General features: G+C 31.6%; 1 protein-coding gene across 1 annotated transcript; it reads right to left on the reverse strand.

Moving 5' to 3' along the window:
• LOC129229656 (conserved oligomeric Golgi complex subunit 3-like) lies at positions 1–26,089 on the reverse strand. The gene is made up of 20 exons (XM_054864013.1): positions 25,821–26,089; positions 24,337–24,459; positions 22,301–22,362; positions 18,574–18,739; positions 18,122–18,196; positions 17,454–17,546; positions 15,367–15,614; positions 12,672–12,890; positions 12,376–12,481; positions 10,696–10,729; positions 10,437–10,597; positions 8,240–8,435; positions 8,075–8,160; positions 7,156–7,245; positions 6,950–7,070; positions 5,054–5,136; positions 4,288–4,422; positions 2,880–3,083; positions 1,323–1,421; positions 1–935 (listed from the first exon to the last, which is right to left on the reverse strand). Exons 1-20 carry the CDS (start codon positions 25,962–25,964, stop codon positions 897–899), a joined length of 2,484 nt encoding a protein of 827 aa, XP_054719988.1. The 5' UTR covers positions 25,965–26,089; the 3' UTR covers positions 1–896.
• Positions 26,090–27,208: the final 1,119 nt, after the last annotated feature.

Below are 27,208 nucleotides of genomic sequence, written 5' to 3' on the forward strand. Positions count from 1 at the left end.
TGTCAATAAAAAATAATTTATTTGATCTTTGTTTCAATTTTACCAATGTTCTGACTATTTAAAAAAGTTTTCTTCTGCTAGGCTATGCTTCCTTACAGACAGGGAAATAATCATATAGAAATTTAAACATGTTATTTTACACTATGATACTTCTCAAACTGAATTGTACAAAATTTCGTGAAGTGAGCTCATAGATGGCATTTTGAATCAAAGTGAAAACTTTATAATTAGAATACACACAGAAAAAAAAGTTTCGTAATTTTAAATGGGCCTTGATTCTGAAATTTTCTGTATTTCTCAAAAATGCAAGAAAAAAAAACAATTTACTTTAAAATTATTTATTTTCATAAATCAATAAATACAAAATTATTTGCAACAATACACTATTTTTACATAATTTCACTTCTCACTTTTTAAACAAGAAGTTAACAGTTAGATTTGTAATACTGACCGTCTTGAACAAGCATAAAAAAGATGCCATATTTTGTACATATTATTAAATTTTAAATAAATTTCATGAGAAAACTGCCAAGAGTTTGAAATAAAAATTTAGATAAAAGATTTCCCTCTGTTGATAAAATATAAATAAATAAGTAAACAAAATCTTAAAGAATTTAATTTGTATATGGAATCACATACAGCCATATAACAAAGATAAATTGCACAATAACTAAACGTTAAATGTTTTCAGTATTGATCATTACATGGAACCATTAAATTATTTTGTCTATAATTCACTCAGTTCAATGGCAAGAACATGTTTTAATTGTGTTTATCGAAGAGTATAAAAAGTTATTTAAAAATAATAAATAAAAATTGTTTTCCTCTTTGGCAACAATATTTTTTAATCAAAATATTATGTTCAAGTATGATATCTTTCTTGTTTTCTTCAGACATCATGATTTTAAAGCACTAGGTGACAGCATAATGCTTAACTAGAAAAACAAGAAGCATAAAATTAGGTTTATAAAAAGCTATAAAAGTTAAAAACAAAAGCTTTCTTTTTACATTAGGTGTTTTCAATAAGTTTACTGTCATGAGTAGAAGACCAAATTAAATTTTTGGCTGAACTTTACAAATTATGCTCTATATCAGCAAAAGACTAGTTTCAAAAGTACGGCATGTAATAGATACAATGCCAGTTTAATGTTAATAATAAAATTTGCTTTGAAAAGTTTAATTTTATTAGTAAAATCACATCAAGTAGGAGTAAAATTAACAAACAAGAAGCCCTATAATTAGCACACACAGAAAATAACTCAAAAACAGAATAAATAAATAAAGCAATTTTTTTTTAACTTGAAATATTCAGCTGCACTTACTTGTTCTAAAGAAGGGCATGCAATGATGACTTGTTCCTCCTCGGTATAATTTACTCGTATCAGCTGCAAGAGTTGTTCGAAACAACCTTGAATTTGTGTCTAAAAATAAATGAACAATTAAAACAAAAGAAAATGCTAATCCATTTAAAAAGCAAATTAAAATATGATAAATTACATTCTCATTTTTTGTACTGCAAAAATCACAAGGTGTCTGAAACGTCTTTGACACGGTTAAAAAATTCCCAGAAAAACAAGAAATTGTCGAATGAATATGATGTTTGCACAAGAATACTTCACAGGTTCATGAATTTTTTATGAGAGTGAAGAAAAAAGAAAGAACTTCCAAATTTTGCTAAAAGGTGGCACTGTACAGTCACGGTAAGAAAACCATATGTAATGTGAGGTGCTTAATCATTTTATTAAAAAGAAAGTAACATTTAAAACCATAGAACACATAAACTTCCTACGCAGGAAGAAAATATTTTGAGATTGTTCAGCTTCTGGTTTTGGAATAAATTATTGTTAAAAAACATGCACAAAAATCAGAGGAGAGGGGTTCATAAGTGTAATATTCAGGCACAACTAGGGGACTGGAGCTCTCCCTTAAAAACTTTCTTGAAACTGATAGTCTATCTTCATTCTCATGTGGATCACCCCCAAAATCTACACTTGATAATGGATAGTTGTAATCTTCATTCAAAAATTCAAAAAGCTGCTATAGTAAAAGTTTTACATGTTTAACTCATTTCCTTTTCCTATTTTAGAACCTGGCACACACACATGCAAACAAAAGAGAGAGAGAGAGAAAAGGTTCTAAACACTAGTTTACCTCACTGTATGTAAAATTTATTGATAAAGAAGTAAAGTTGCACAATAAATATTTTCCCGATGTAAAATACAAATTACAAATATGACAGGTGAGGATTGATTTATGCAAATTAATAGACACTGCATATGAAATATAAAGACCCCAGAAATCTAGATTTTTCTCTGCAGCGTATCACCACAGCATTTGAAGCTATCAATCTGCTTAAACATTTGGAATTGAGAAGGAAGGGGGGGGGGGGAATGCATTCAAGGTCCCTTTTCAAATTTTGAAAAAAAATATCCGCCTTTTCTCCCTGGTTTATTCTTGATATTACATAAGTGCTGCAGAGTAAATTTGGTTATTAATCAGCAAATTTTCAAAATTTAACGTTATGAAATGTATTTAAAGTTTGAAGAACATGGCTGACAAGTCAACATGTTTCCAAATGCAGGTCTGTAGTACAATTATTAACGACTCTTGTGTAAGAAGCACAGAAACTAATGTATCAATAAGTAAATCAGCCTTCATCCAAAACATTTTGATTGAGTACAAAGGTCAGGTTTTCAGCATATTTTTCCTGGGGTTTGTGTAAAAATTTGGTTTATCCAAGAGAATTCCTAAATATTTGAGGAAAATTTCAAATTTGCAGAGAATTCCAGAATTTTGAGACTTATGAACGCTGAATAATATACAACACACAATGTAATGTATTCATACATAAAAATAATTTACAGTATTCAACTACAAACCTTAACTGGGCGTAATAAAATGTATTCAGTGTCTGGATTAGCTAAATATAGTGACATGCTTCGATGTAATGGTGGTAACTTCGTTTTTAAAGAGCGAATATTATCAGCAATGAGTTGTGAGAGTTTCTCGGCTGCTGCAAATGGCTGCTGACTTAGATTTATTTCTCGAGCATCAGATGATTGCATTTCCATCACTGTTTTTGCCTAAAAATACAAAATATATAAATAAATAATTTATATAAAAATTAATTTTAAAAATATGGTTATATTACAATAATTTAATGTCAAAAATGTGGTATTTGAAACTTTTCTAGCAGTAATGTAATTTTTAAAGTAAAATTTTTGCAGAAGTATTTAATTACTTTTTTTTACAATCAACAAACGTGAAAATACTATTTTTAAAAAAAATTATCAAGAATAAAAAATCTTTATTAACTCAGCGGTGCACAACCTCTTTTAATCAGACGGATGCACCGCATGTTAAGATGAATCTTGCAGGCCAGAACACTTAAAATATAAATGCATCTAAATTTGTTCTAGCTGACATGAAAAACATAGAAAAAGAAAGAAAATTACAAACCAAGAATAGTTGTTATTATTACTACATATTTTATTAATATGAAGTTTTCATTGCTTTGGTGAAACCAATTTCTAACATTTGGCTTCAAATATGCAACGATCTTTCTTGATATCCATTGGAAATGGCCGGTTGTTTTAGAAGGTTCCAGAACTTAATTTTTGATTCAAAACAATGAACATAGCAATGGGCCACATAGATAAGCTTTGTGAGCCCAATACAACCTGCAAATATAAAGGTTGGGGATGATTGCATTAACTCATGAAAAGGGTGGAGTGAGGGGCAGATTTAGGGGTTAAAAATCCCTTAAAACTTTTGGTTTTAAGCCACACTAAAAATGTATTTTGTTACATAAACTATACATGTAAGCTGGGCTGAGGAGTTAGAAAGAAATATGACCGGCTCCAGCAATTTTAGAACCTTCAACTCCTACTCAGTTAACACAAAATCAGTCCGACTCTGCAAGCACTGGCAGAGTTGCGGACTTTGAGGCAAAATGGCATACTCCGAATCTTGGAGTTTTAAACCTTTGACTCCTGACTCCAACTCCTTTACCGAGCTCAGTCCGACTCTGACTCTGTATGTAAGTACCATATACCCAACCTCAGGAAAAAACTCTCGCTTGTTGAAACCAAATAACTCTGGCAAAAAATTCCAACTGTGCTAGTGAGTTATAAATATAAAAACTAATTTCATAAAAAAAAATTTAAAAATAGGGGAAGAAGGGTATTATAATGTTGTGGTCTTTTTTTTTTTTTTTTTTTTTAATTTATTCATTCAAGGAAGTTACTGAATGTGAGCTGCCCGTTTCTTATCAGATCAAAAACTTACTTTACTCAAAAAGTCTTGTAAAGAGCCTATGAGATGAGCCACTGTGTGCGAAATGAAATCTTCACATACAACTTTTAATTGCTTATCAACTGCTTTCTTGGAATCTATCAACTGTTCAATCACATGAGGAGTACCCTAAGTAATAAAAATATATATGATTCAAGTAAAGCATCAACAATTGATAAATATATAAACAATTCAATAATCAAGTTATTGAAGCTTTCATGCTTTATAACATGCATTATAATTTAAAATCTAGCGATAGCTCATCTTTTTTTCTCATATATTAACTCAAAATTATTAATATTTCAAAAGTACAAGTATGTACATTCCAGTACACAATTTTTTTGTTTAATGAAATACTTTTATAATAAAATGCATATGCAGACACATCAAATTATTTAAAACAAACCAGCTCATAAATCACACAAATGCAAAGCAACAACTTTCTCCCACTTTTCAAATCTTACAGCATTTAAATGATATTGAATAATTGAAGAGAAATTAAGAAAAACTAATAGAGCTACGAAACATTATGCAGATAAAACAAAACAGTTAAAACAAAACAGTTAAACAAAATTGCAAAATATTTAACAGTTTGCAACAAAACAGTTAAATAATTAATATTAAATATTAAGCATCTAGTTATAAATGCAATTTCCTGAACATTTGATCACAAAAATAACTTTTAAACACATAATTTAAATGAAAATGGAGATATGATGGGTAATATTTTATAAAAATTCAGTATAAAATAGTAGTTAACCTGTAGTAAAAATTCCAAAATGGCATTGCTTGAATTCAGTGAAAGCAAATGTGTTCTGTTTTGAAGCAAACCATAAGCAGCAACTGGAAATGAAAACAAACTAGTTGTTTACATAATGGTAAGCAATAAAATAAATACTTCAACAACAATTTCACTTTTTACAAAACTGGAAGTAATGCTGAATGCATTCAAATGTTACTTTTTTTTTTTTTTTTTTTTTTGTCATTTAAAACTAGAACTTAGTTTTTGTTCCTTTTCAACTTTAAATTTATACAAAAAAAAAAAAAAAATCTTGGATTTCTAGGTTTTATTTCTTTTAGAAATTGCATATCAATTTTGGAACAGCAGTTATTCAAAAATCTTATTGTTATTAAGAGTTTTTTATTTATTTATTTTTTTTTTCCCCGAAAAACAGCCAGAATGTTAAAGTTAATTTTGTCACCAAGGGCGGTGAAAAAGCTTTTAAAAAAATTGCCTTTTTTGTAGTTTCACTATGTATTAACCCTTCAAGCAGCCGTGACGTAAAATTCCTTCACCCAGCGATGTATCGAAGAGCGGCCGTGTCGAAAAATTTCGCCATGAATATTCTTCCATAGAATTTTACGCCGCAGCCGTTCTCGAAGAAGAATATTCAAGGCCAAAATTTTCGACACGGCCGCTCTTCAATACATCGCTGGGTGAAGGAATTTTACGTCACGGCCACTTGAAGGGTTAAGGAAGCACCCATACACACACGAAAAAAACACCCTAAAGAAATATTATTTATGATGCTGTGATTTAGCAATTAAAAAAAATGTTTTCTTTTCTGATTTTAATGCAACAACACAACTGTGATTCAGAATCTTGCAATGAGTTTAGATTATTTGTTCAGAAATTTTGATCGGAATTCACCCAAGGAAAAAGAAGTCATGCAAAAATGACACTTTCTGGGCTGTGGGGGAATAGAACACAAGACCTTTGAGCTATTTGATGTTACATGACGTTCTAACAACTAAGTAAATGGGCCTCATCTTGGGTTGCTATTCATTTATGCAATGCATGATAAAACAAAAAAATCATTTGACATAAATGCCATTATTTTTGTAAAAATATTTTTTAAGTTAAATTGTGATTTAGCATGCTAAAATCAATGTTTTCTGACATTAATTCTGCAACATAACCGTGGTCCAGAATCTTGAGAAGAGTTCACATTACACATTCATGAAAATTTGGGTCAAAATTCTGAGGGGAAATTAACTCATTCAAATGGCTTTTAATATGGATTATGGGGGATCAAACGTTTGACCCTCTTGATTCACAAGATGATCTAAACAACTGAGCTATTAAGGCCTACCTTGTAGAGATACTATACAAATATACATTAAACACTATACATTGTACTATACATTAAACAAATGCTTAGTTTGAAATATTTTTTTTTTTTCAAAAAAAAAAACCTTCTTAATAAATTGTAAATTTTTTGCAGAAAGCGGTGAAAAAAATTAAAATGGTATGTTACTTTTGAATTTTGATAAATTATTAAGTAAGATTAAAGAACTTATAAATTAATATTAATAGGTTGAATATTAACCATTGACTGTATTAGTATTTTCAGACTACATAGTAATTTAAATTAAAAAAAAGGAAAACATTTGTAAAACTAACAATGAATTTATATCCTGATTATGTTTACTGAAAATTATTAGTCAAACTGTGTTAAAACAAACTTAAAGGGACCTGTAACTGTCTTAACGGTAGATCCTCTTATCAAAAAAACAACAAATTGCGTCATTTATAAATACAGTAAGGTGGTGATCGGAAATATTGTTTGTCATAGTAGTAATTTGTTTTAAGCAGGTTCTAACAGGTTAACAAAGATACATAATAAAACAATATTTTTCACTTCAAACACTATACCTTTTATTTTGCTGAAATCTAGAGTTGTTTCTTTGATGGCAAAATCAATTTGAAAAGGAGCAATTTGTTCTCTCAGAATCAACAGATGTTTGATTTCAAAAAGCTGTCCATCCAACAACGTCTACAGAAATGTAAAGATAAAAGACGAATTTTGGTCAAAGAGAAAACATGTACATGTTGTGTATTAATTTAACCACAAAAAATACCTTATTTTTACTTATGGTAGAACTTGCTGCAGCCAATGATTGAATACACATTGTGAGAACTTCTTGAGACAGTCCTTGGAAAATTGTTTTCTGTAAAATAAAATTTAATTTCAGATATAAATACTAATGCAAATTTTATTCCAAAAGAAAAATGGAGCAAAAAAGGTAACAGCTCCATTAAAAAATTCAAAGATTTATCAAATTTTTCAATATGAATATACAAAGTAGGGATGCACAGATTTATCAGCAATAATCGGTAATCAGCCTTTTGCCGATTATTTAAAAACGGCTAAATTTAGCCGAATAATCAGGGATAAAATATTTTTAAAATAATTTTTGATTACTTGCAAAATACTGACAGACTGCATCGTCCAGGTTGTGGACTTATCAGTCCAGAATAGGGAATAACCAAGCCGAAGGCAGTTGACATCTCACTGAAGCTGAGAGAGCCAACAAACTCGTGGATAAAGTAAATTTATCAGCGAGAATCTGCAGACCTGGTGTGGTTCAACTCGAAAATTGAAGGCAAAGTTTGGATATTAAGCAGAAAGTAACTGCCCCTAAGCAACCGGGCTGTCAGTATTTTGCAAGTAGTTCTCTCTCTGGGGGGGGGGGGGCCAATAACTTACTGCTTAATACTTTTTAATTAATTTTAAATCTTTGAGTAGTTGAACAAGAAACTAATAGGAGTAAATTTATTAACCAATAAATGAATTTAATTTTTGGAAACATAAGTATATAACGTATAGCATGAAAGTAAGACAAATCAAACAAAATTTGCATAAAATTGATTGAAATATTGGAATTAATCCTCACCTGACGTTCATATCACACTATTATGAGAACAAAATCAAAATAAATGCGCACAATGAATTAGTAAGTCACTCTGGAGATAAGGAAATTTTAAAAAAAAACTCACATCTAAACAACGATATAATTTTGAGAGGCAAACTAATGTTCTTCGTACAGTTGGATACCACATCCCATGCAAATCTGCAGGAGAATCTTCAAAGAAAATTATTTTACATTACATTGATGCTGAAACAATTGATTACTAAAAAGAAAACTTTTTAAAAAATCTTACAAGTTATTGCTTTCTTTGGAGGTTCATATGGTTCAAGATCTTTAGTCGTGCTAGACGCATCACTGTCTCTTTCAGGAATCACTGCATTGTTTCCTGAAGATGTTATCACAGCATTGCTTGAGGAACTGATAGAGGTTAACGATGCTCGTGAGCTAGCTCGACTCAATCCGCCAGCAGAAAGGCTTTCAGCTATACTCTAAAAATAAATTTAAGTTATACAGGGTATATCAAAAAGAATCATCTGATTTGGCATGTCTATATTTCGAACAGTAATAAACATATGCAATTACAAATTTTTTTGGATGAAAGGAAAACTGAAAAAGTTTACATGTGTCCTTCCATTTTCAAAGGTGTTCCATATGTCCACCTTTAGATATACGGCATATGTCTAAACGGTATTGAAACTCGTCCCACACTGCAGCGAGCATGTCCTGAGTTACGGATTCCACTGCTGTTGTTATGCGCTTCCTTAGATCATCCATTGTTGTTGGTAGAGGAGGCACATATACAGAGTCCTTGATAAATCCCCACAAGAAAAAACCACGTAAAACTTGAGAGTTTCCTCTTTCCAACAGTACGTTGTTGGCGCCTTTAGCTCGAAAAACAGAATAGTTATGATTTTTTGAAATCGGATGATTCTTTTTGGTACACCCTGTATTATTAAACCATGCTAGTTAAATTGTTTGTAACAAATACAGTGAAACCTGTGTAAGCTGATCACTTGCGGTGCACTACTTTAGTGGTCAACTTACAAAGGTTGATTTATATGCTAAGGGCTAATTCTGTGCCGGAAAAAAGTGGTCAACTCAGACAGGTGGTCAACTTACAAAGGTTGATTTATATGATAAGGGCTAATTCTGTGCCGGAAAAAAGCCATCAACTCAGACAGGTGGTCAAACTTCACAGGTTTTACTGTATAACGATGAAAATGCTATGAGTTGCTTAAAAAACATAATTATATATTTAATTTGCCTAAGTAATTTACATATGAGGCAGTGACAAGCAAAGAGATGTACATGCCAAAATAAAAAATTTGGAGAAAATCAGTACAAATGGTAAGAGAGCCTCTTCTCTAATTTAGGATAAGAGATGGTACTAGTAACTCTGGTAAATGCTGCTATACAGCATGATTTAAAAAAAATCAATGAAAGCCTACAAAGGATCTGAACTTTAAACATGTTTCACTCAAAACTTTAAAAAGTTCACATATATCCTTTTGCTCCTCACTGTGACATTCATAAATTGAAATAATACCATTTATAACATGATGCAAACGGCAATTTTTCTTTTCTTTTTCATTGTATACTGAAAATTTAGACATAAGTATTCTAAATAACAACAAACCTGCATGGACATTAGCAATGAAATAAAGAAATAATTATTGAGTTAAATAATTATCAATGAGAATTAAATATATCTGTGTTAAAACTATACAATTGAAGAAGGCAGCGTTAAAATGTACAATAATGACTCTCTACATGATTGAAAAAAGTTAACACATTTCAAAATTGTATAAATGCTAACTGAAACTACTTCACGTGAAAGTTAAAGTCTTTTGCTAATTACATAGTTGCACATGGACTCTCAATAGAGCAGTCATTTAAGTATTTAAAATTTTATCTATGGATTTAAAATATAATTCAACATATACTGTTATATGACCACTTTTACATACAACAGAACCCTGAGCAAAGTTGGTTTTACTTACATATTAAATAATGGTGACAAAACATGCACTACCTACAAAACACATCTTCATATATATATAATAGCCAATGATCGAGTAACACTCCTGACGTCATCAACAATGAAACTCGCGCGATGGCATGATTTTTTGACAATACGTTTTGGTAATGTTTGACATGCAGGGAAAGGCTTTATTGTAACAAGGCTGAATTGGATCAAGCAACGTAACTGATTTGCTGGTAAGACTGTCATTTCAGGGGAATGAAGAAACAAAAAAAGTGGCCAACAGTGAACGCTATCTACTAGAGTTTAGGATTAATTCACTGGAGTTAGGTTTAAAATTTTAAATGTCAAAATATCACCAAACAGGCAGTGGCTTCGTTCAAATGTAGAAGCAATTTTCACTCGTCATTTCTTGCCGGGCGATTTTCAAGTGGATAAAGTAATTATGGAAACAGAATTTTTTAACTTATTTGGATGGGAAAAAAACAAAGATCAACGAACCAATTACCTCCATCATCTCTAACTTATCAGGATAGGCAAGGTCGCCAGGACCAGGATTATAGTTCAAAATGTCTGTTTTCATGTAAATATGTGTACGATACACCAAACGCTCTTGAACATCCTCCAGCATTTGACGAACTACAGCTTTTACAGCTTCCAATTCATTTGCTAAAAGAATTCAAGTACAATACTTACACTTATAACACATATTTGTCATGAGCTTCAAATTAAGTGTCAAAAATTTTTAAATAAACTGTGAATATTACCTCCATATTGCATGTGCTCTTCAAGCATTTCAACCTATAATTAGAGTAAATTAAATATTAATTCACGCATAAATTATGTAAATATACATGATTTTAAATTCATTAAAGAATAACAGCTATTATCCGCTGACTTTGATTATCTGAACCTCTTTAAACCATAACTCTTGGCCAACCAAAATTCAATTTTAAGCAAGCAATTTTTTTGCAATTTTTTTTTTTTTTTTTTTTTGGACATTTTTTCAACCGTATTTTTTAAGCAAAAACTTTTTTTTAACAAAATTCTTCTTAAAAGCATTTTCTCCATTTTCAGCCTGATCTGCACCTAATAAATTTAGTCAAATCAATGTTTGGTAAAACTCCTGGTTGTCATGGCTTTGATTTTATAGGATTAACTAACTGTTTAAATTGTGATTCTGATGATTATGGGTTTCATATTTTGATCAATGAAAAAGTCATTGATGATGTTATAGGAATATTTAGCAATGGTGAAAGTGAATAAAGCAATGACAAAAGAGGCGAGGAGGGGAATTAGAAGCTCTAAAAGTTTTGAGTAGATTGAAAAATACTTGGCATGGCCCAAGCAGCAAAACGACCACAACACTGCTGAACTAATATTGTTAATATCGTTCAAGAAACTCTGCATCAGAGTTGCGACACGAAAACAATCAAACTTGCAACAAACTACACTTGACTCCAATTGAATCGCAAAATTTCTACACGTATTATTTCTAATGATCTAGGAAACAGATATTGAGGTACAGATTACAATGAAGACAGATTAAGAGCTAAATCTAATCACTCCATTAACAACTGCTGGTAGCGAGACAAGAATAAGTATTCTAGAGCTGCAGCTTATTCTTTTTACGATCTTCTTTCAACTAAGTTTTTATCATTTTAATTAAAAACAAAACAATTAAAAGTGAAATCATGGACAAAATGCCATTAAAAGTGAAGTCTCTGCTTAACTCCGACATTAAATGCAAGATGACTGAACAATGTTTTCAACCAGGTTTTGTTAGAACCAGCAATTTCTGATGTTAAGACTGATGTATCATTATTAACAAGTCTGACAGAACTTTATTTTTTCTTTCTGTTCTTTTTTTTCTATTTATATATTTCATTTATTGTCATTATTTGAGTGCAATCCTGTTCTACCCACAGACAAATGTTCTACTTTTATGCAAGGCCAATTTTCGTGTATTAAGAATTTCAGCCATCATTCTTCTATTACAAAACTATAAGTTCACTTTCATTTATAACTAAACATTTCTTCTTCTTTATTTTTAATCTTTAACTTTTGTACAATAGTAAATGTATATCACATGATGAAAATTATTTGAAGACATAAAAAAGCTGCATAAGCATGCTTGTTAATTAAAAGAGAGAGAGAAAAAAATTTTCCTTAATGTTCTTATTAACATGATATGTCAATAGTAAAGACAAGATATGAAGCTAAAATGGAGTTAGTATCAAAATATGCATAACTTCAATAAATTTAGTCTCATAAAAGAACTGAGAAACTCCTTAAACATTTTTACTTAAATATGTTCCATTATTTATGGTGTCAGCACAGCATTGATTAATAAATTTGTTAGAAAAATAAAATCTCTTTGTGCAAAAACATTATTTTTTGCATTAATTTTTAAAACAAATTTATAAATATTTAAAAAGAAAACTTACTTTGAGAATTCCACAAAGTTCAGCTAAAGTCTCTAAATGGTTTATGTGAATAATAATAGGCCTTAGAACATCATATAGCCGCATGCACAAACCTTCTAAAAAATCTCTACAATTAAAAAACTACAGTTTAGAATTTTAAAAGAAAAATTTAAGCAATCGATTTTTTTAAATACATGATGTTTATACAAAAATATTATTCTTATAATAAATACGCTTTCGATCACAGCACAATAAAAAAGTCTATAGCATACATTTTTATTTATATGTATAAAATAAATAAATAATTTTAGACTTACTCTAAATGCTTCGAGTTTTGTGAAAAAAACTGTTGAAAAAGTTGATTTTCATCTTCACAAACATGAAGAAGAAAAGCACAGCCACTCCGAACAAGAGAGCAGTGATCTTTCTTATGCTTTTCGGCCAAATCAGTAATGGCTGCAGAAACACTTGGTCCCAGAAGAATTTCTCTTTGGTTAAAGTAACATTGATGACAATCTGACACAAGAACTTCATAACTTTAAATTAAAACAAAAAAAGAGAATAATTAATACATATTAGAAAGGAATTTAAAAAACAATATTAACGAAGTCAAATAGGTATAGTGTCAAAACAATACAGCTTGAAAATAACCAAATATCAGAGGTAAGTCAAAAAATGCTTCAAGAGGAGGGCGATTGATATTTAGTTCTTACTCCTTGGAACATATCCTGAATCCTAGTAAAAGTTGTGAACCCCATATCTTCCCTAACAGAAAACAAGATGGCCTGCAACTTTTGGAACTTTAATTTGGAAACTTTTTCAGGGAAGAAACCTGAACTTCTTTTCTTTTAACATCATTGAAGATCATGTATAATTATGTTTGAAACAGTTCAATATCAAAAATCTGCCAGAGGATAGCTCCTTTACTTAAGAATAGAAATAATTGTTTTGATATTTGTTAGAAGTCTAAATTCAATTTACCTCCACCTAATTAAAGTACAATTACATGACTGAAGTCAGATTCAACTGTTTACAAATCTGTGAATGTAATTAAAAAGAAAAAAACTACATCATTGCTAAGTCTTGCATATTTCCACCAAAGTTCAATTATTAAAAACTTATTACTATGTAACTGAAAACTAAAAAGATATTCTAACCAAAAATTGTATTTATTGTGTAACTATCAATAAATCAGTGATTGAATAGCATTGATATTCATGGCCCCTAAAAGATTCCCCAGGATGAATCAACACCGAATTATATTGTGTCATACTCCTGAAGTGGACATTGACCACTTTGATGATCCATGCAGTAAAAATTTTGTCCATTGAGAAACTTTTTGTCTAAATAATCAATTATGCTTTACAAAAGAACTTCAGAAAACATGAAAAAGCAACAATTCTCAACTAAATCAGACTTTTCAGACTGATTGTGGCAGAGTAAAATAATTGTGTAAGCTCTGCACACACAATTATTTTTTTCAAATATTTATTTTACTTCATCTCAATTGCACCAAATGAAATAGCGTTCTTTTCTTTTGAAGAGTAGTGGGATCTGTGGGTGAGAAATTGTCTATATTGCAAGAAGTAACATTTTATCTCTTTAAAAAATATTGCATAAACAAATTAAATTGTTTAAAATGGGAATTTTTATTTTAAATAATTTAAATTGTACACCCTTATTACATCAATAGTAAAAGTACATGTTACTTATCAAAACACAAACATGAAAGCACAATGGCTCATTCATCCAGATAAATAATGGTACTTTTCTGTTTAAGGTATGTATAGTACAACCACAGAAGACATGAAATCCGGCAAGCGTCCAAGTTGAGACGATTCCATCCGAATTAATCTAGCAGGGGAGAAGGGAAAAAAACTATGGGAGTTTGATGAACGTGCTTTACAAGGTCACTAGGGTCTTTTTTATTTACTGCATTCTCTAGGTTGAAAATTAGGGGAAACAAACATAATTTCTAAGGAAACAACAAAAAGAAAATAAAATATTTTCATTTTATTGAGAAATGTAAAACTAAAATGGTAAACTTAAAATAGTGTCGAAAAAATGTATCAATTTATTTATTTTTAGAGTGAGAATATAGATCGAATCTAGTTTAGATTTTAAAAAATATTGCCGTGAACAAATAGTCATTTTTGCAAAACTGCATCTAAATAATTAAGAGGCAAAAGAGCACATCTCTAACGAACAAAGTACCACATCTATACACTAATACTGCCGAGGGCAGATAAACGACAGTATCTGCGGAAAATAGTTTTTGAGATATTTGAAGAAATGTGTGTTGGATTCATTACTAACAATAGGGATATGTTGGAATTAGACGTTTTTTTTTTTCACGCCTTTTGTTCAGCGGAAGCCAAATAAGCAAGTTTGTACAACAAAGCTAAGGTACAATTAATGAGAAAAATGCAAAAAAAGGAAAGATGAAAAATTCGCAGTTACTGCCCTTTACCTGCCCATGTCAGAATCGATGTATCCATTTCTGCCTATAAATCTTTCCCTTTCCATATTGTTATATATGCACAATAAAATAACGTTGCTTATAAAAACTAAATGTTTATTAATGCTACTACTAATTTTGTTACAAGTCCAATTTCAAAATATCAATTAATGGAATGCAGCATTGTTGCCAATCGCCATAACAAAAAGTTCTGTTGCCAAAACATGCTAATATATTGCACACATCATCAGTGGTCAGACTGTACATCACTTAGCTTGGCGACTTGTTTACTATCTACTTTGGTGACAATTGAACATTGCTTAAAGTGATTGGCAACATCTATAAGAATATAGCCACCCTAGGCTTCGAAATTGAATTTGGTGAATATAGCCAACTACAAAATGTTTAGTTTGAAACTGCAAAAAATAAATTAAGATCTCCAAAAATAAAAAGTATGCCAAGTGAGATAGATACCTTTAACAGAAAAGTACCTTAACAGTAAAATAAAGGACAATTTAAAACATTTTCTTTTCATCACTTAGAGTGAAACTTACTCAGGATTTTTCTCCACTCTTTCTTCAATCTGTTTCATCAGTGCATGAATTCGAGGTGCATGAGAGCGAAACTTGCCATAATACAAGGTAAAAGCATTTTCAGAGGGAGACAGAGTGTCTCGTCGTGGAAGAACGTGTTGAGTGGCTTGCTGTAGGGTTGATATGACATATGATCGTATCATGCCTAACGCTTGGCTCTGCAGGTGCCGAAATCTCGATAAATAAACAGGAGATTCCTTATAATTTATCTGAAAGTTGCACAGAAATTTTTTTTAAAAACAACTGAAGAGAAATATTATAATAACATGAAAACTACTACAAATCTTTGAGTTTAAATTTCTCCTTCATTAAGTTACATTTGTAACACTTGAATCTCTTTCTCTCTTAATTCATTTTTTTTTAGATAATTTATAAGATTTTGAAATAAGAATCATTAATTCAGTTTTTAAAAAAATATCCTGGACATTTCTAGATTTTTTAATTGAACAACAGAGATTGAATCAACTCTACAGAAAAACATGAGCATTTAACCTGTAACTTTGATCACATCTAAAGTATGTTTGAGCTTGCTCACTTTCCAGTACAAAATCAATCAGGCACGGTTGATTTTTAAATTTGCGGCTTTTTTATGCATTTTTTAAGAACAGAAAAATATTGTTTGTTAATGAGATAAAATTTGCACACTTTGCCAATCTGTGCTAAAAGAAGCAATTAATCGATTAGAACAAGCAATTTAACTTTGAACCTGTAACAATATTTCATAGTTTGTAGGTTCCATGAATTAATTATATGAAGATTGCATGCTCTAATATTTAACAAACCCAATGCTCTGATTTCCTTTAGTTCTTCCCAAAGGTATTGCCAAAATTTAAGTTTACATACTGGGCCCATCATTTGAAACTTGCAAAAGATTTGTCACATTAAATTCTGTCAAGTCTTCACAAATTAGTAGCAGTCAAATGTAAAAAATGTAAAAGGAAAACTCCATCTGGCTTTTTCAGGTGCAGGGTTTAAGACTTACACAACAAAATAAAACATTTTTGTACCTTAGGTTTTGTGCCTTAGGTTATTTTTCTATCTAGGAGCATGGCTTTAGAAATATAATTATCATCTTTAGCATTTATTTGCTATAAGTTAAGTAAAACATTACCAACTCTTACATGCCCACAAAATTTTTTAGAACCGTAACTCGCCATTGATAAATTTGATTCCTCTAAATAAAGATGAAATGATGGTTCAATCTTCGAGTTGAACCGAACCATTGCTTCGGTCACTCGTCTGGTCTGCTAATTCTATATTAGCTACCAGTTTGTTTCGCACTCTTGGCTTCCTTAAGGTGTTTTCCATCTCCAGCTCAGTCACTTTCCTATGCCGGGCTGATGAGTGCTAATAAGCACGAAACTGCAGTCCTCGGCTGAAAATGATTAAGCTGGCGTTGTACTTCATGTATGAAATGATGGTTTTAAGGTGCAAATAATTCTAAACGATTATATTTAATAAAAATCATCATGCATCTGAAAATATAAAATGAAGTTCAAAAATATCTTCCAGCACCCAAAAAATGCTTTCCCGCCTTCAAATCTTCAAGGGTAACTTGTATAAAACTGAAATAAATCATGTGATATTTGAAATTAGTTAAGAATTGTAGTTTGAGTTGATTAGAAGAATGAAAATGAGTACCATCTCTTGACAGTGATACATTGTCTGTCAACATCAATTCAGATTGGATTTTTCTTTTCAATTGAAGCAAACAAGCTAACCAGAATTCAGGCCTGTCATTACAAAATTTTCCAAAGGAGTGAGGTGGAGGCAAGGGTACATTCTTAATACATATTATAGGGAAAAAACAACAAAAAAACATAGAAAAATGTACTTTTACATGATGTTTCTAAAACCCAGGAAATTGCCCCCCCCCCCCCTCTTACCAACCCTGACTGATCTTTAAATGATAGTACTGCTGGAATTTTAAGGGTAAATAAGAGTATAATAATAGTTCACACTTAACATTTTTAGATACATCATACATGAAATCACATCAGTAAAAAGGTGAATGTAATCAGTAAAAGTATGAATCAAGAAATACTTACATTTGCTTCAACATAAGCAATGCATTCGTCTAAACGAGATAGCAGAGGCATAAAGGTTTCACTGACTACTGATAATGTTGGGGAGGAAATTTTCTGGAAAGAAAATGCATAACAAAATAATCAATAAATTTAAATTAGATTTAAATTTTTGGAGTATCAAGACAAATCATAGACAAAACAAAAGGTTCACATGCATTTGAAACAATAGCAAATTTATTAAATAACTAAAAATTTTTGAAATCACTCATTTATTCTGAAACTAACGCAGCAATCGATTTAAACACAGTAGGTTAATGAATACATTTATTTGATGAGTCTTGCATTATTTTTTAAATTATTAGTACATAAAAGTTTTAGATAATCATAAGATATGTTCAATGATTACTTTCTCATTTTTTACCCTATTTACCAAGGAATTAGAGGAACCCTTTCATTTATAAATAATTAGGATGTAAAACTTAGTAGAATTTTAAAACATAAATTTTCAAAAAAAAGTTCATTTGAAAATTTTTGAAATTTAAGGCTTTTAAGAAACAGACACAAAAATTCCATAAGAATTATCATGCTTTTAAAAAATAAATAATAATAATTGCCATTAATTAAGAATATCATTATAAAATTACATGAACATTATAAAAGTAATGTTAAAATAATACAGAAAATCTTACCTGAGATAAAGTTTCTAACTCGTTGAAATAACTAAGTTTCTGAGAGATTGTTTCAGCAGAACTAACAAGTTTGGTCTGAAAGCATAAAAAGAGGAAAAGTAGATACATAATTCAAGATCTCAGACAAATGAGAAAAAAGTTTAAAATTACTGCTTATTCAATGAAAATGTATTGATATTTGGTATTCTGCCTATTCAGCCAAACAATCAAACATTTATTTTGGACTAAAAATAAAGTATTTGGCCAAAAGTTTCCGTCAAATACTAAACAAAATCATTAACATTTCCAATAACAATATCATATACCTTTTAAATAACACCATAATGTAATTTACGCATCCATATTTACATCCTGATTAGGGAAATTTAAATATTTAAATGTCCAATAAATGAAAAAAAATCCTGTTAAGGCAAAATGCAGTAACACTATGAACACAAGTAGTTTTTTCTTACCTGTTGCATTAAGAGATCTTCACAGGCTTCATGTAAAGAGTTAGTCTTATCTGATACAAATGTGTACTTTTCTTTCAATGTTTCCAGAGATTTTAAAGCACAATTAAGGTCATCAAAAATCAATGAATATTGCTCACAATGTTTGCTCAACTCATCCATATATGCTCTGTAATACAGAGGGAAAAAATTAAATGCAATAATAGTTCTTAAAGAAGTTCAACAAATAATGTTTCAGTACATCTAAGATTATATGATAAAAAAGTAAGGAAAAGTTTGCCCAAGATGAGAAAAATAGTCTATTTTATCATATTAAAGGAAAAACTACAGAAAAACTGACACTAAAGAGAAGTTGCAATAATGTGTGCCTGTTTTGTCACAACTAAATCAATCAATCAATCAAAGAAGAAAACCAGACATTAAATAAATCAATTGTAATGGAAGAGAATCTGTTTTATCATACACATAGCTAAACAAAGCAGGCTACAAGAGTACAGAATTAAGTTTGTGGATAATCCGCAAAGTAAGTAACAAATGATACTACTGTTTGCAGTAGATTTAAAAAGATCAAAAACACTGGCATACAATTAAACTATAGCTAAAATGATAAAAGTACAAAAAATTTATGTAAAAGCTAAAAAACGATCTCTCATTATTGCAAATGTATTACACACTTAGGCGAGTAACTTGTGCAAACAGATTTACTATTACAGATCAAACTAGGTAACATCAAAAATGCATAGAGGAGGGGGCTTTTTTTTTTTTTGGAACAAGACTGGTGCGGTCACTCGATGACGCGTGTTAGTCATGTAGATCTAAAAATCAGTAAGTATCGCAGATTGAAAGCAGTTAGTAGTGTAGATTGAAATATCAGGTTTCAAGTAGTCAGTTGTTTGAAAGTGTGATAATATTTGGAGGGAAGGAGAAGAAAGAAATAGAAATGTCTAGAAATAGATTTTGCACTTGCTAAGTTAAAATGTTTGCATTTATCTGTATTCAATTAATCATGGCGATTTTTTTTTCTTTTGAACGTGAGAAAGTTTGGATAATGCGCCCGCAGACAAGCCGCTCGCAGATAATTGAGAGTTTAACGCCGGCTCTACACTCTCCAACGAGAGCACAAGACAAGACAAGGGGTAGAGTGTGGATGGGGAACTCGGCGCCTCTTGGTGTCTCTCGCGAATGTCTCGCGTTGCCTCCAGTAAATGTCGGTAAATTGTTCCCGAGTCAAAGGAGCGCGAGAGGCTACTGCAGCGCCATCTGTAAGCCGCGCGGAATTTGCTTTGTTTTGGTTTTCTGAAAGCAAATCGCAGTTCACCATATCTAATAATTAGGTTTGGAACAACTCTTTGGAGTTGAAATTTTTGGAAATTTTTCAAACAGAGCCTATAATTTGGAACGCAAAGCACACAGATCATAAAAATAAGCAAAAGGTTTGATGCATGGAATCGTATTTCTTCTGGCTGCTTCTTATGTAAAATGACCCCTTGTTTCCAAATACGACCACCTTTCCCCCATCTCGGCCCCCTTTTAGATTTCCCCCACCCCTTCTTTAAATCAGAGCCATTTTTTTAAAACTTGGAGTGGGAAAAGAGCATTGCAATAACCGTAAACATTACCCTGAATGACTAGAGATGTGCAAAGCTCAAAATTTTGTGCATATGTAGCAACAAATAAAACTTGCCCCCCCCCCCCCCCCAAATTCAAAAATGGGGGATTTTCTACAAAAATCGGTACGTGTAGGAGGAAAACGGAGATCATATTTGGATTCAGGGGGTCAATTAGCAGAAGAATCAGGCGGAATAGCCTCAGAATCATTTGAAAGTTTTTTTTGCTGCGCAGTGTGTTTGGGGGGGGGAGTGCCCCCCATGTTTTCCTTTTTGCCACATATGCACAAGATTTTGAGCTTTGCACATCTCTTACGGTTAATGTTTACAGTTAATATAATGCTCTTTTCCCCTTCCAAATTAAAAAAAAAAAAGACTCTGAATCAGAGGAAGGGTATGGGAAGTTCTAAAAAGGGGGGCGAGATGGGGGGAAAGTGGTCGTATTTGGAAACAAGGGGTCATTTTACCTTAGAATCAGCCAGAAGAATGTCTTTTCGAATGAAAACCTGCGATTCAACTCGTATGCAACGTGGGACATGCACAAGACACTTTTTTTTTTTTAATTTCTTTTACATCGCGAAAATTTTTTTGGATATAGGAGTCATTCATGGAAGAGAGTCTTATACTCTCATTCTGCACTTAAATTTTTTTTCAAACATCTTTTTTAAAAAAGCAGAATAAAAAGATCGTTTTTCAATATTTTTCTAATATTTGGGGGGGGGTATACACCCCAAGTCCCCCTTTTTGCGATCGGTGTCCATAATCTTGAACTTTGAACTTCTCTTGCCCATCAAAACTATTATTAGCTGTTAATATAAAGCTCCTTTCACCTCCAAAAGAAAAAAAAAATACTTGCTCTAAAACTAAGGAAATTTTTTAAAAACTTGGGGGGGGGGGGGGGACTTTAATAAAATTGCGACGTATAGGAGGAAAACGGAGGTCATATTCGGATTCAGGGGGTCATTTTACATAAGAATCAGCCAACAAAATGTCAGAAGCATTTCGAAGGGTTTTTTTTTTTTTTTTTGCCGCACAGTGTAATTTAATGCTATGAAAATCATGAGTACAGGTCTTTATATTTTATTTTTATAACTAAATTGTATAATATTGTGGCCATTTTTGGTTATAATCTTAATTTTTAAATTCACATTTGTTGTCATAAAACAGTTTCATAAAAATAGCGGATAAACATATTTGTCAACCACCATCTCTTCTTCCTCGACTTCTTTTTTTGCCTTCTTGGTGTTGTAAATGTGTAGGTAGTTGTATGTAAAAAGAATACAGGCACATCGCAAAATCTGCATCTACTTCGTGGTCCATTTTGTAAACAAACAAGCGGATTGACAGTTGAAACGCGCGCGAATGCTCGTGACATCACCGGCTTCTGCTCGCGCAAACACCTCGCCCGAGAGTGTGAACGGCTCTCTCGTTCAACGCTTCCCTCGCCATGACGTCACAAATCTCTCGACAAAAAAAACCTCTCGTGCTTTTCAGGGAGAGTGTGGAGCCGGCATAATAATGTTGTGAGATTCCAGGCTGTTGTGCCATGGTCTGAGTGATGTTTCCCTGAACGTTTTGACCACATCTGCTGCAGTTATCTTCAGTGTTTACGTGGTTGAAGCTTCCAGAAAAGTTCTACTTCCTAGCAACTGATGCAGATTTCAAAGTGTTGTCGCTACTTATATGGGAAGAGCTCTCCTTCGTTTTGGGCTAGGATTGGCTGATGAATGCTCGCCCTTGTTTCTGATTAGCTTCGACCATGTAAGCACTGAAGATGACCGCTGCAGATGCGGTTGAAACAATTGGGGAAACAATACTCAGACAACAGCACAACAGTCCAGAATTTCACAACATTATTGACACTGGCCGTGAAAGTTCTTAAATTGAGAGTTTACTATCAAATTCTCTGAATTTTATGTTTCTTTAGATGATTTTTGCACTTCCTGTATTTTTCCTGTACCATGACAACCCAGATCAAGTACTTAACGGGTTAAATGCAATTTTAAGATTTATTTTAATGTGTCATTCAAGAAGAGGAAAAAAAGGTCAAAATAGGAGTAGGCTACAGAAAACAACTGATACAAAGACTTCAGTCAATAATTATCAAAATATATATATATTACTTATAGATAATATCTTCATCATCAACCAGCTGTTCCTCCACGGAAGTAAACCAAGACAGAAACTAAAATAAAAAGAAAGAAAAAAACTCTCAATAAATATTAATACAAAATGTGAAGACAAAGAAATATTAATCTTGTTTAAATGCCAGAATGTACATCAATAATGGGGACACCTACTGAAATAAATAGGGGCTAAAGGAGCACATCTGAACATGGGGTGGCATCGTAATACTTGAATTTTACACCAATTTAAATTAGAAAATATTTATCAATTTTAGGAACTGAGCATTTCAGTTTAAAATTGGAAATTTATCTATGTAAAATAAAATTATTTAAGACAAATTATTCCAAAAGCAAAAACAAGTTAATATAGTAAATGGCTAGGTTTATGTTTACCTGCAATTATGCATAAGTTGATCATTTCTTTCCTATTATCTGTACCTCACAGCCAGACTGAGGTAAGGTCAAAAATTTGCAATTTTAGGTTTATTAGTGCATTGTATGTAAAAGCCTATTTCATGTGAACGTAATTCTTTTAAAAAGAAATCCTTTTCAATTTTTTACCAGGGTTAAAAGAACACGTATTCCATCCTTTGCATGCGCCAGTAAAACCTCTCTCCTGTAAAATTATCATAATGTGACTTACACCCTTCTGGCTCTGAGGTAGTTATATGATTTGATAATTGATAATGATAATATGTTATGTAACAAATAACGAATAATCTTGTATTTACTTCACAAGCAAATAGAAAGCAAAGTTGCTTAAAATATTATTACAAATTGTAATTTATTCTAGTGATTTTCTGCTATCTTAGTCTCTTTAGCAACTGATAAATATTTTTATGATCATTAAAATTGAAGAATGAAATTTGAACATTGCCATTTTTATTTTTTGTTTTAGTGCAAAGGATTATTAAACTTTGATTGAATGATTAATTTTAATTAGGTTGTTTTAAAACTATACTAAGAATTTCATATAGTATAAAACTTTTGAAATTAAATTCTGAGTTTCATCCTTTTTTATAAGCTTCTGCAAAAAATTATCAGTTAACATTAAGTAGCAGTAAATTGCTTTTATATATTTTATTGCTACAAGTACTTAACTTAGTTTCTTTCTTTTTTCTTTTTTTTCTGGTTGCTGTGCTGATTTACTTCACATCATGGTGAAAGATAAATTTGATTACGAACAACCAAAAAAGGCTAAAAATAATTTACCAGTGTTAAGCGATTTCGGGTCTTTTTTTTTTTTTTTGCATGTGCCACACAAAGGCATTTCCTATCTCCTGTAAAGTAGCAATTATGTGACTTACATTAGACCGACTCTGAGGCACAAATTTATAACATTGACTTGTAAAATTAATATTTGATTAGCTTGTGAGGATTTTTACAACAAGATTAAAAACAAAAAGACTTTCTAAAAAAAGTCCTAGATAATGCAAAGAGCATGTAAATATTGCTAAAATTTTTATTTCTTATTCAAAGTTTTGCTTCTTACTAAAGTAACTTTAAAATATTAACTTGTAGGAAAATTTGTTTTAAATGTATCTGCTTGTTTCATGTAAAACTTATTACCCTTGGTTTTGGCTCATAATTAGTAACCATTTATTCATATAGAATTGAGAATGAGTTACCTTCTAAAAACCAACCAAGGGTGCGTACCCTTTTGAATACTCCATATGCTGGTGGGAAGGGAAGGGGGGAATAAAGTGTCCTGGTTGAATATTTCATAAATATGGCAAGCCTAAGAGTACCAAATACCAATTGAATATTCGGTGCATCTCTAGTTGACCGTATATGTACAAATGCTGCCCCAATAATGTCGACATAGTAACTCTATTGTTGGATGGCAGTTATGGTGGTTTTCTCGACTTCACTTTTTGAGGCAAACGCGGTAGGCCTGTGGTATCGTGGGGCAGCAATTTAACAAGCATTTTGCTATGTTCTACATTTTTAAATAATGCAGGGAATGTTGCATTTCTTTTTATCAGCAAAACTCACTGAGCAACAATGCTTTATGATGTTAAAATATTTCTTACCTGCTGTGCATTTTCAATTTTTGTATATTTCACATCAGCATTGGATGAAAAATTCAGCAAATCAGCAGCTTCTTCAACAGATGATTCTTGTTGATAAAATAAAACATCATCGTCTACAGGCAACTATACAAACAAGAAGTATCATAAAAACATTGAAAAAACAGCTACAGTGCAAAAAATTTTCATCAATATACTTTCCCATCTCAACAAGTGTGAAACTTTTCCGTAGCGTTACAGAAGCATTCTTAGGTGAATACATTTTTTTTACTGATTAGAGCTATACTGCTGTGGGCAGGTAAAGGGCAGTAAGTGCTAAGTTTTGAAGTTTTGGCATTTATTGTACATAATGCTTTATTAAACAAGCCTGATTATTTGGTTTCTGCTGAAAAAAAAGCACCAAAAAAATGTTGGATTCCAACATTTCCCTTTGTGAGTATGGAATCAGAAATACGTTTCTTCAAATGTCTCAAAACTCATTTCTGCAGATACTGCAGTTTACCTGCCCACGGTAGTTATATACTGCTTCTATCAAACATGAAACATACAATAGTTGAAGCAAGTTTAGAGCTAATGGTTATACAAGTTATGTGCAAACAGCTAATCCAGTTTTCTTGATCTGTATCAGAATTCAGCTATGAATATTATTGATGAAAGGGTAGAATTATCATAATGTGGAACATTTGGCATGTGTTAAAAATGTTCCCCCAAATTAATTAAATCAAAGTGCTTAGGTTGTTGTTTAAAAAACATTGTTCTAAAAAAACAGAGATTGATTAAACTAAATGACAGATGAATGACTTATAGTGCAAATTGAAGTATCCAATAAATTAAAATAATTAATCTTCACGGTATACTTTGAACATTAGCAGAGTTTTGTGATAAAAACAGAATTCAACCAATTCCACATGGACTGAAGCATGAAAGAGACGTGAGTTCTGCATATAATAAATGAATTAGATAAGGGTTAACTTGACCCAGTTGAGATCATGACTGGATCTACCTGTGGTGACTGGATCTACCTGTATTTCAGCCTTGTTTCATTTCGCATATCCGCTTTTGCAAATAATTTTAACAAAAAGGCCAGATTTATCGCCAATTCAGCTGGTCTCACGCTATGATAACTCCCATGAAAATAGATCATTGAGTTTTAATATCCAATATTATCTACAAGATAGCAAAAACTTTTGCAGTTTTAGTTTTGCTTCATTAAAAAATTAAAACCAGGATCGCTAGAGGGTTGAAATTTCTTCAAAGCAAGTCAAGCTCAGCAAAAAGCATCTTTTCCTCTTTTCGATACCTTTTATTCATCAATAATAATAACAATAACACGTTTATTAAAGCATACCAAAAGTGCTTTAGTTATTTTTATTTTAAGAAGAAAAGAAAACCTTCTGACAGACGACATTAATGGAATACGGATACCATGAAATTATAAGAAAATTTTAAAAGACACTTCCATATTTTTGTAAGCTAAAAATTCTTACTTCGGAAGGGAAAGGTCGCTCGTACGAGCTGTCTTGAAGAGCGGATATACTTTTCAACTGAAGATCTGAAAGCGGCGCCAGAGAATCAGATTCAGAATCCCAAGCCAGCAGCTTTTCTGCAATTAAATTTTCTTTATCCATCATTCATACTTTCAACTGAAATTTTCAAATTTCTACCCTTGGATGATTCATTTTATCAAACATTTTACAAGTCGAATTCAGCAAGCATGATTGTAAACAAAATTTGTAAACGCAATCCAAAACAAATACAGAGCGAGTTGAGTAAATAGCCTCCTACTTCACAACGAATCATGAGTCACAACTAACTGAAGTGCTATTTCAATGAAAAAGGGATTTTTTTTTATACTGAAAGAAGTAAATGAGATAGCATTCAACAACACAAGCCATTTTCAAAACAATTGGTTAATCTGAGTTCCCATCAGATAAAAACCAGCCATTTTGAAACTTTCTGGATGTCAGTTAAGTTGTTTACTGTTCAGTTACTAAGCACATAATGTCCCTTGATGAAGAAATATTATTTCCGGGCGTATTGGACGTGGTCGAAATGGAAAAGAAAATCCAGATGTTTCCTCAAGCTCTGCAGCTGACATCCTCAGTGGTTGAGTTCGATGCGACTGATGAGCTGCTCCGGTCGCTCTGGTACCCAAGTAGCATTTTATCTTGGCTCAATATTGGCGTGAGATTGTTCACGTTGGCAATGTCTTGGCCAATATTGGCACGATTTTTGCAATGTTAAGCCAATATTGGCTTCCCATTGCATTAACAATACTGTACTTAGATTGGCAGATAATCTTGTGCCAATATTGGCATCTCATTGCATTAGCAATATTGTACTTAGATTGACATACAATCTTGTCCCAATATTGGCTTAACAATGCGCAACCATTATTGTATTTAGACTGTGAGACAATATTGGCAAAAAATTGGTCAAACTCTGGAAAGCCAATATTGGGCGGAAGATGGCTCTTTGATGTTCAACCGATTTTGAAACAAATCTGAAAAATGATTCATTTTCCTAAGTGAGCAATTAAACACTGAGCCTGATTACCTGAAGCTCCACAAACTGTTTTAGAATGCTAAAACAAATTTTGAACGTAGAGAGAGTCCTCAAAAAATGGAGCTATTTGAGTTCACTTTAAACGCATTTGTATTTTTTTAAAAACCGGCGAAAAAGAAACTTCAACTTTGTCTGCACATTTTGTGTTTTGTTGCTCTTCCTCGCCGCTGCACATGGTAAATGCTTTTGTCCGAATATCGGAGATACTTTCCTTAAAATTTTATTGTTGCCTTCATTTCTTAAATGATATTTTATCATTCTCATCAGTGAATTTTTTTAACTATGTCTAATCCACTCTAAAATTTCAAAA

The sequence above is a fragment of the Uloborus diversus genome, chromosome 9 (genome assembly GCF_026930045.1).
Source record: "Uloborus diversus isolate 005 chromosome 9, Udiv.v.3.1, whole genome shotgun sequence".
Lineage (NCBI taxonomy): Eukaryota > Metazoa > Arthropoda > Arachnida > Araneae > Uloboridae > Uloborus > Uloborus diversus.

Bases quoted from the DNA above. Each gene is read 5' to 3' on its own strand.
- LOC129229656 (XM_054864013.1), bottom strand. From the start codon at position 25,964: ATGATGGATAAAGAAAATTTAATTGCAGAAAAGCTGCTGGCTTGGGAT. The intron at 7,246-8,074 runs GTGAGTTTTTTT...TTTATTTTACAG, and splicing joins AATTATATCGTTGTTTAGAT to AAAACAATTTTCCAAGGACT. The intron at 1,422-2,879 runs GTTTGTAGTTGA...ATTTATTTTTAG, and splicing joins TTTTATTACGCCCAGTTAAG to ACACAAATTCAAGGTTGTTT.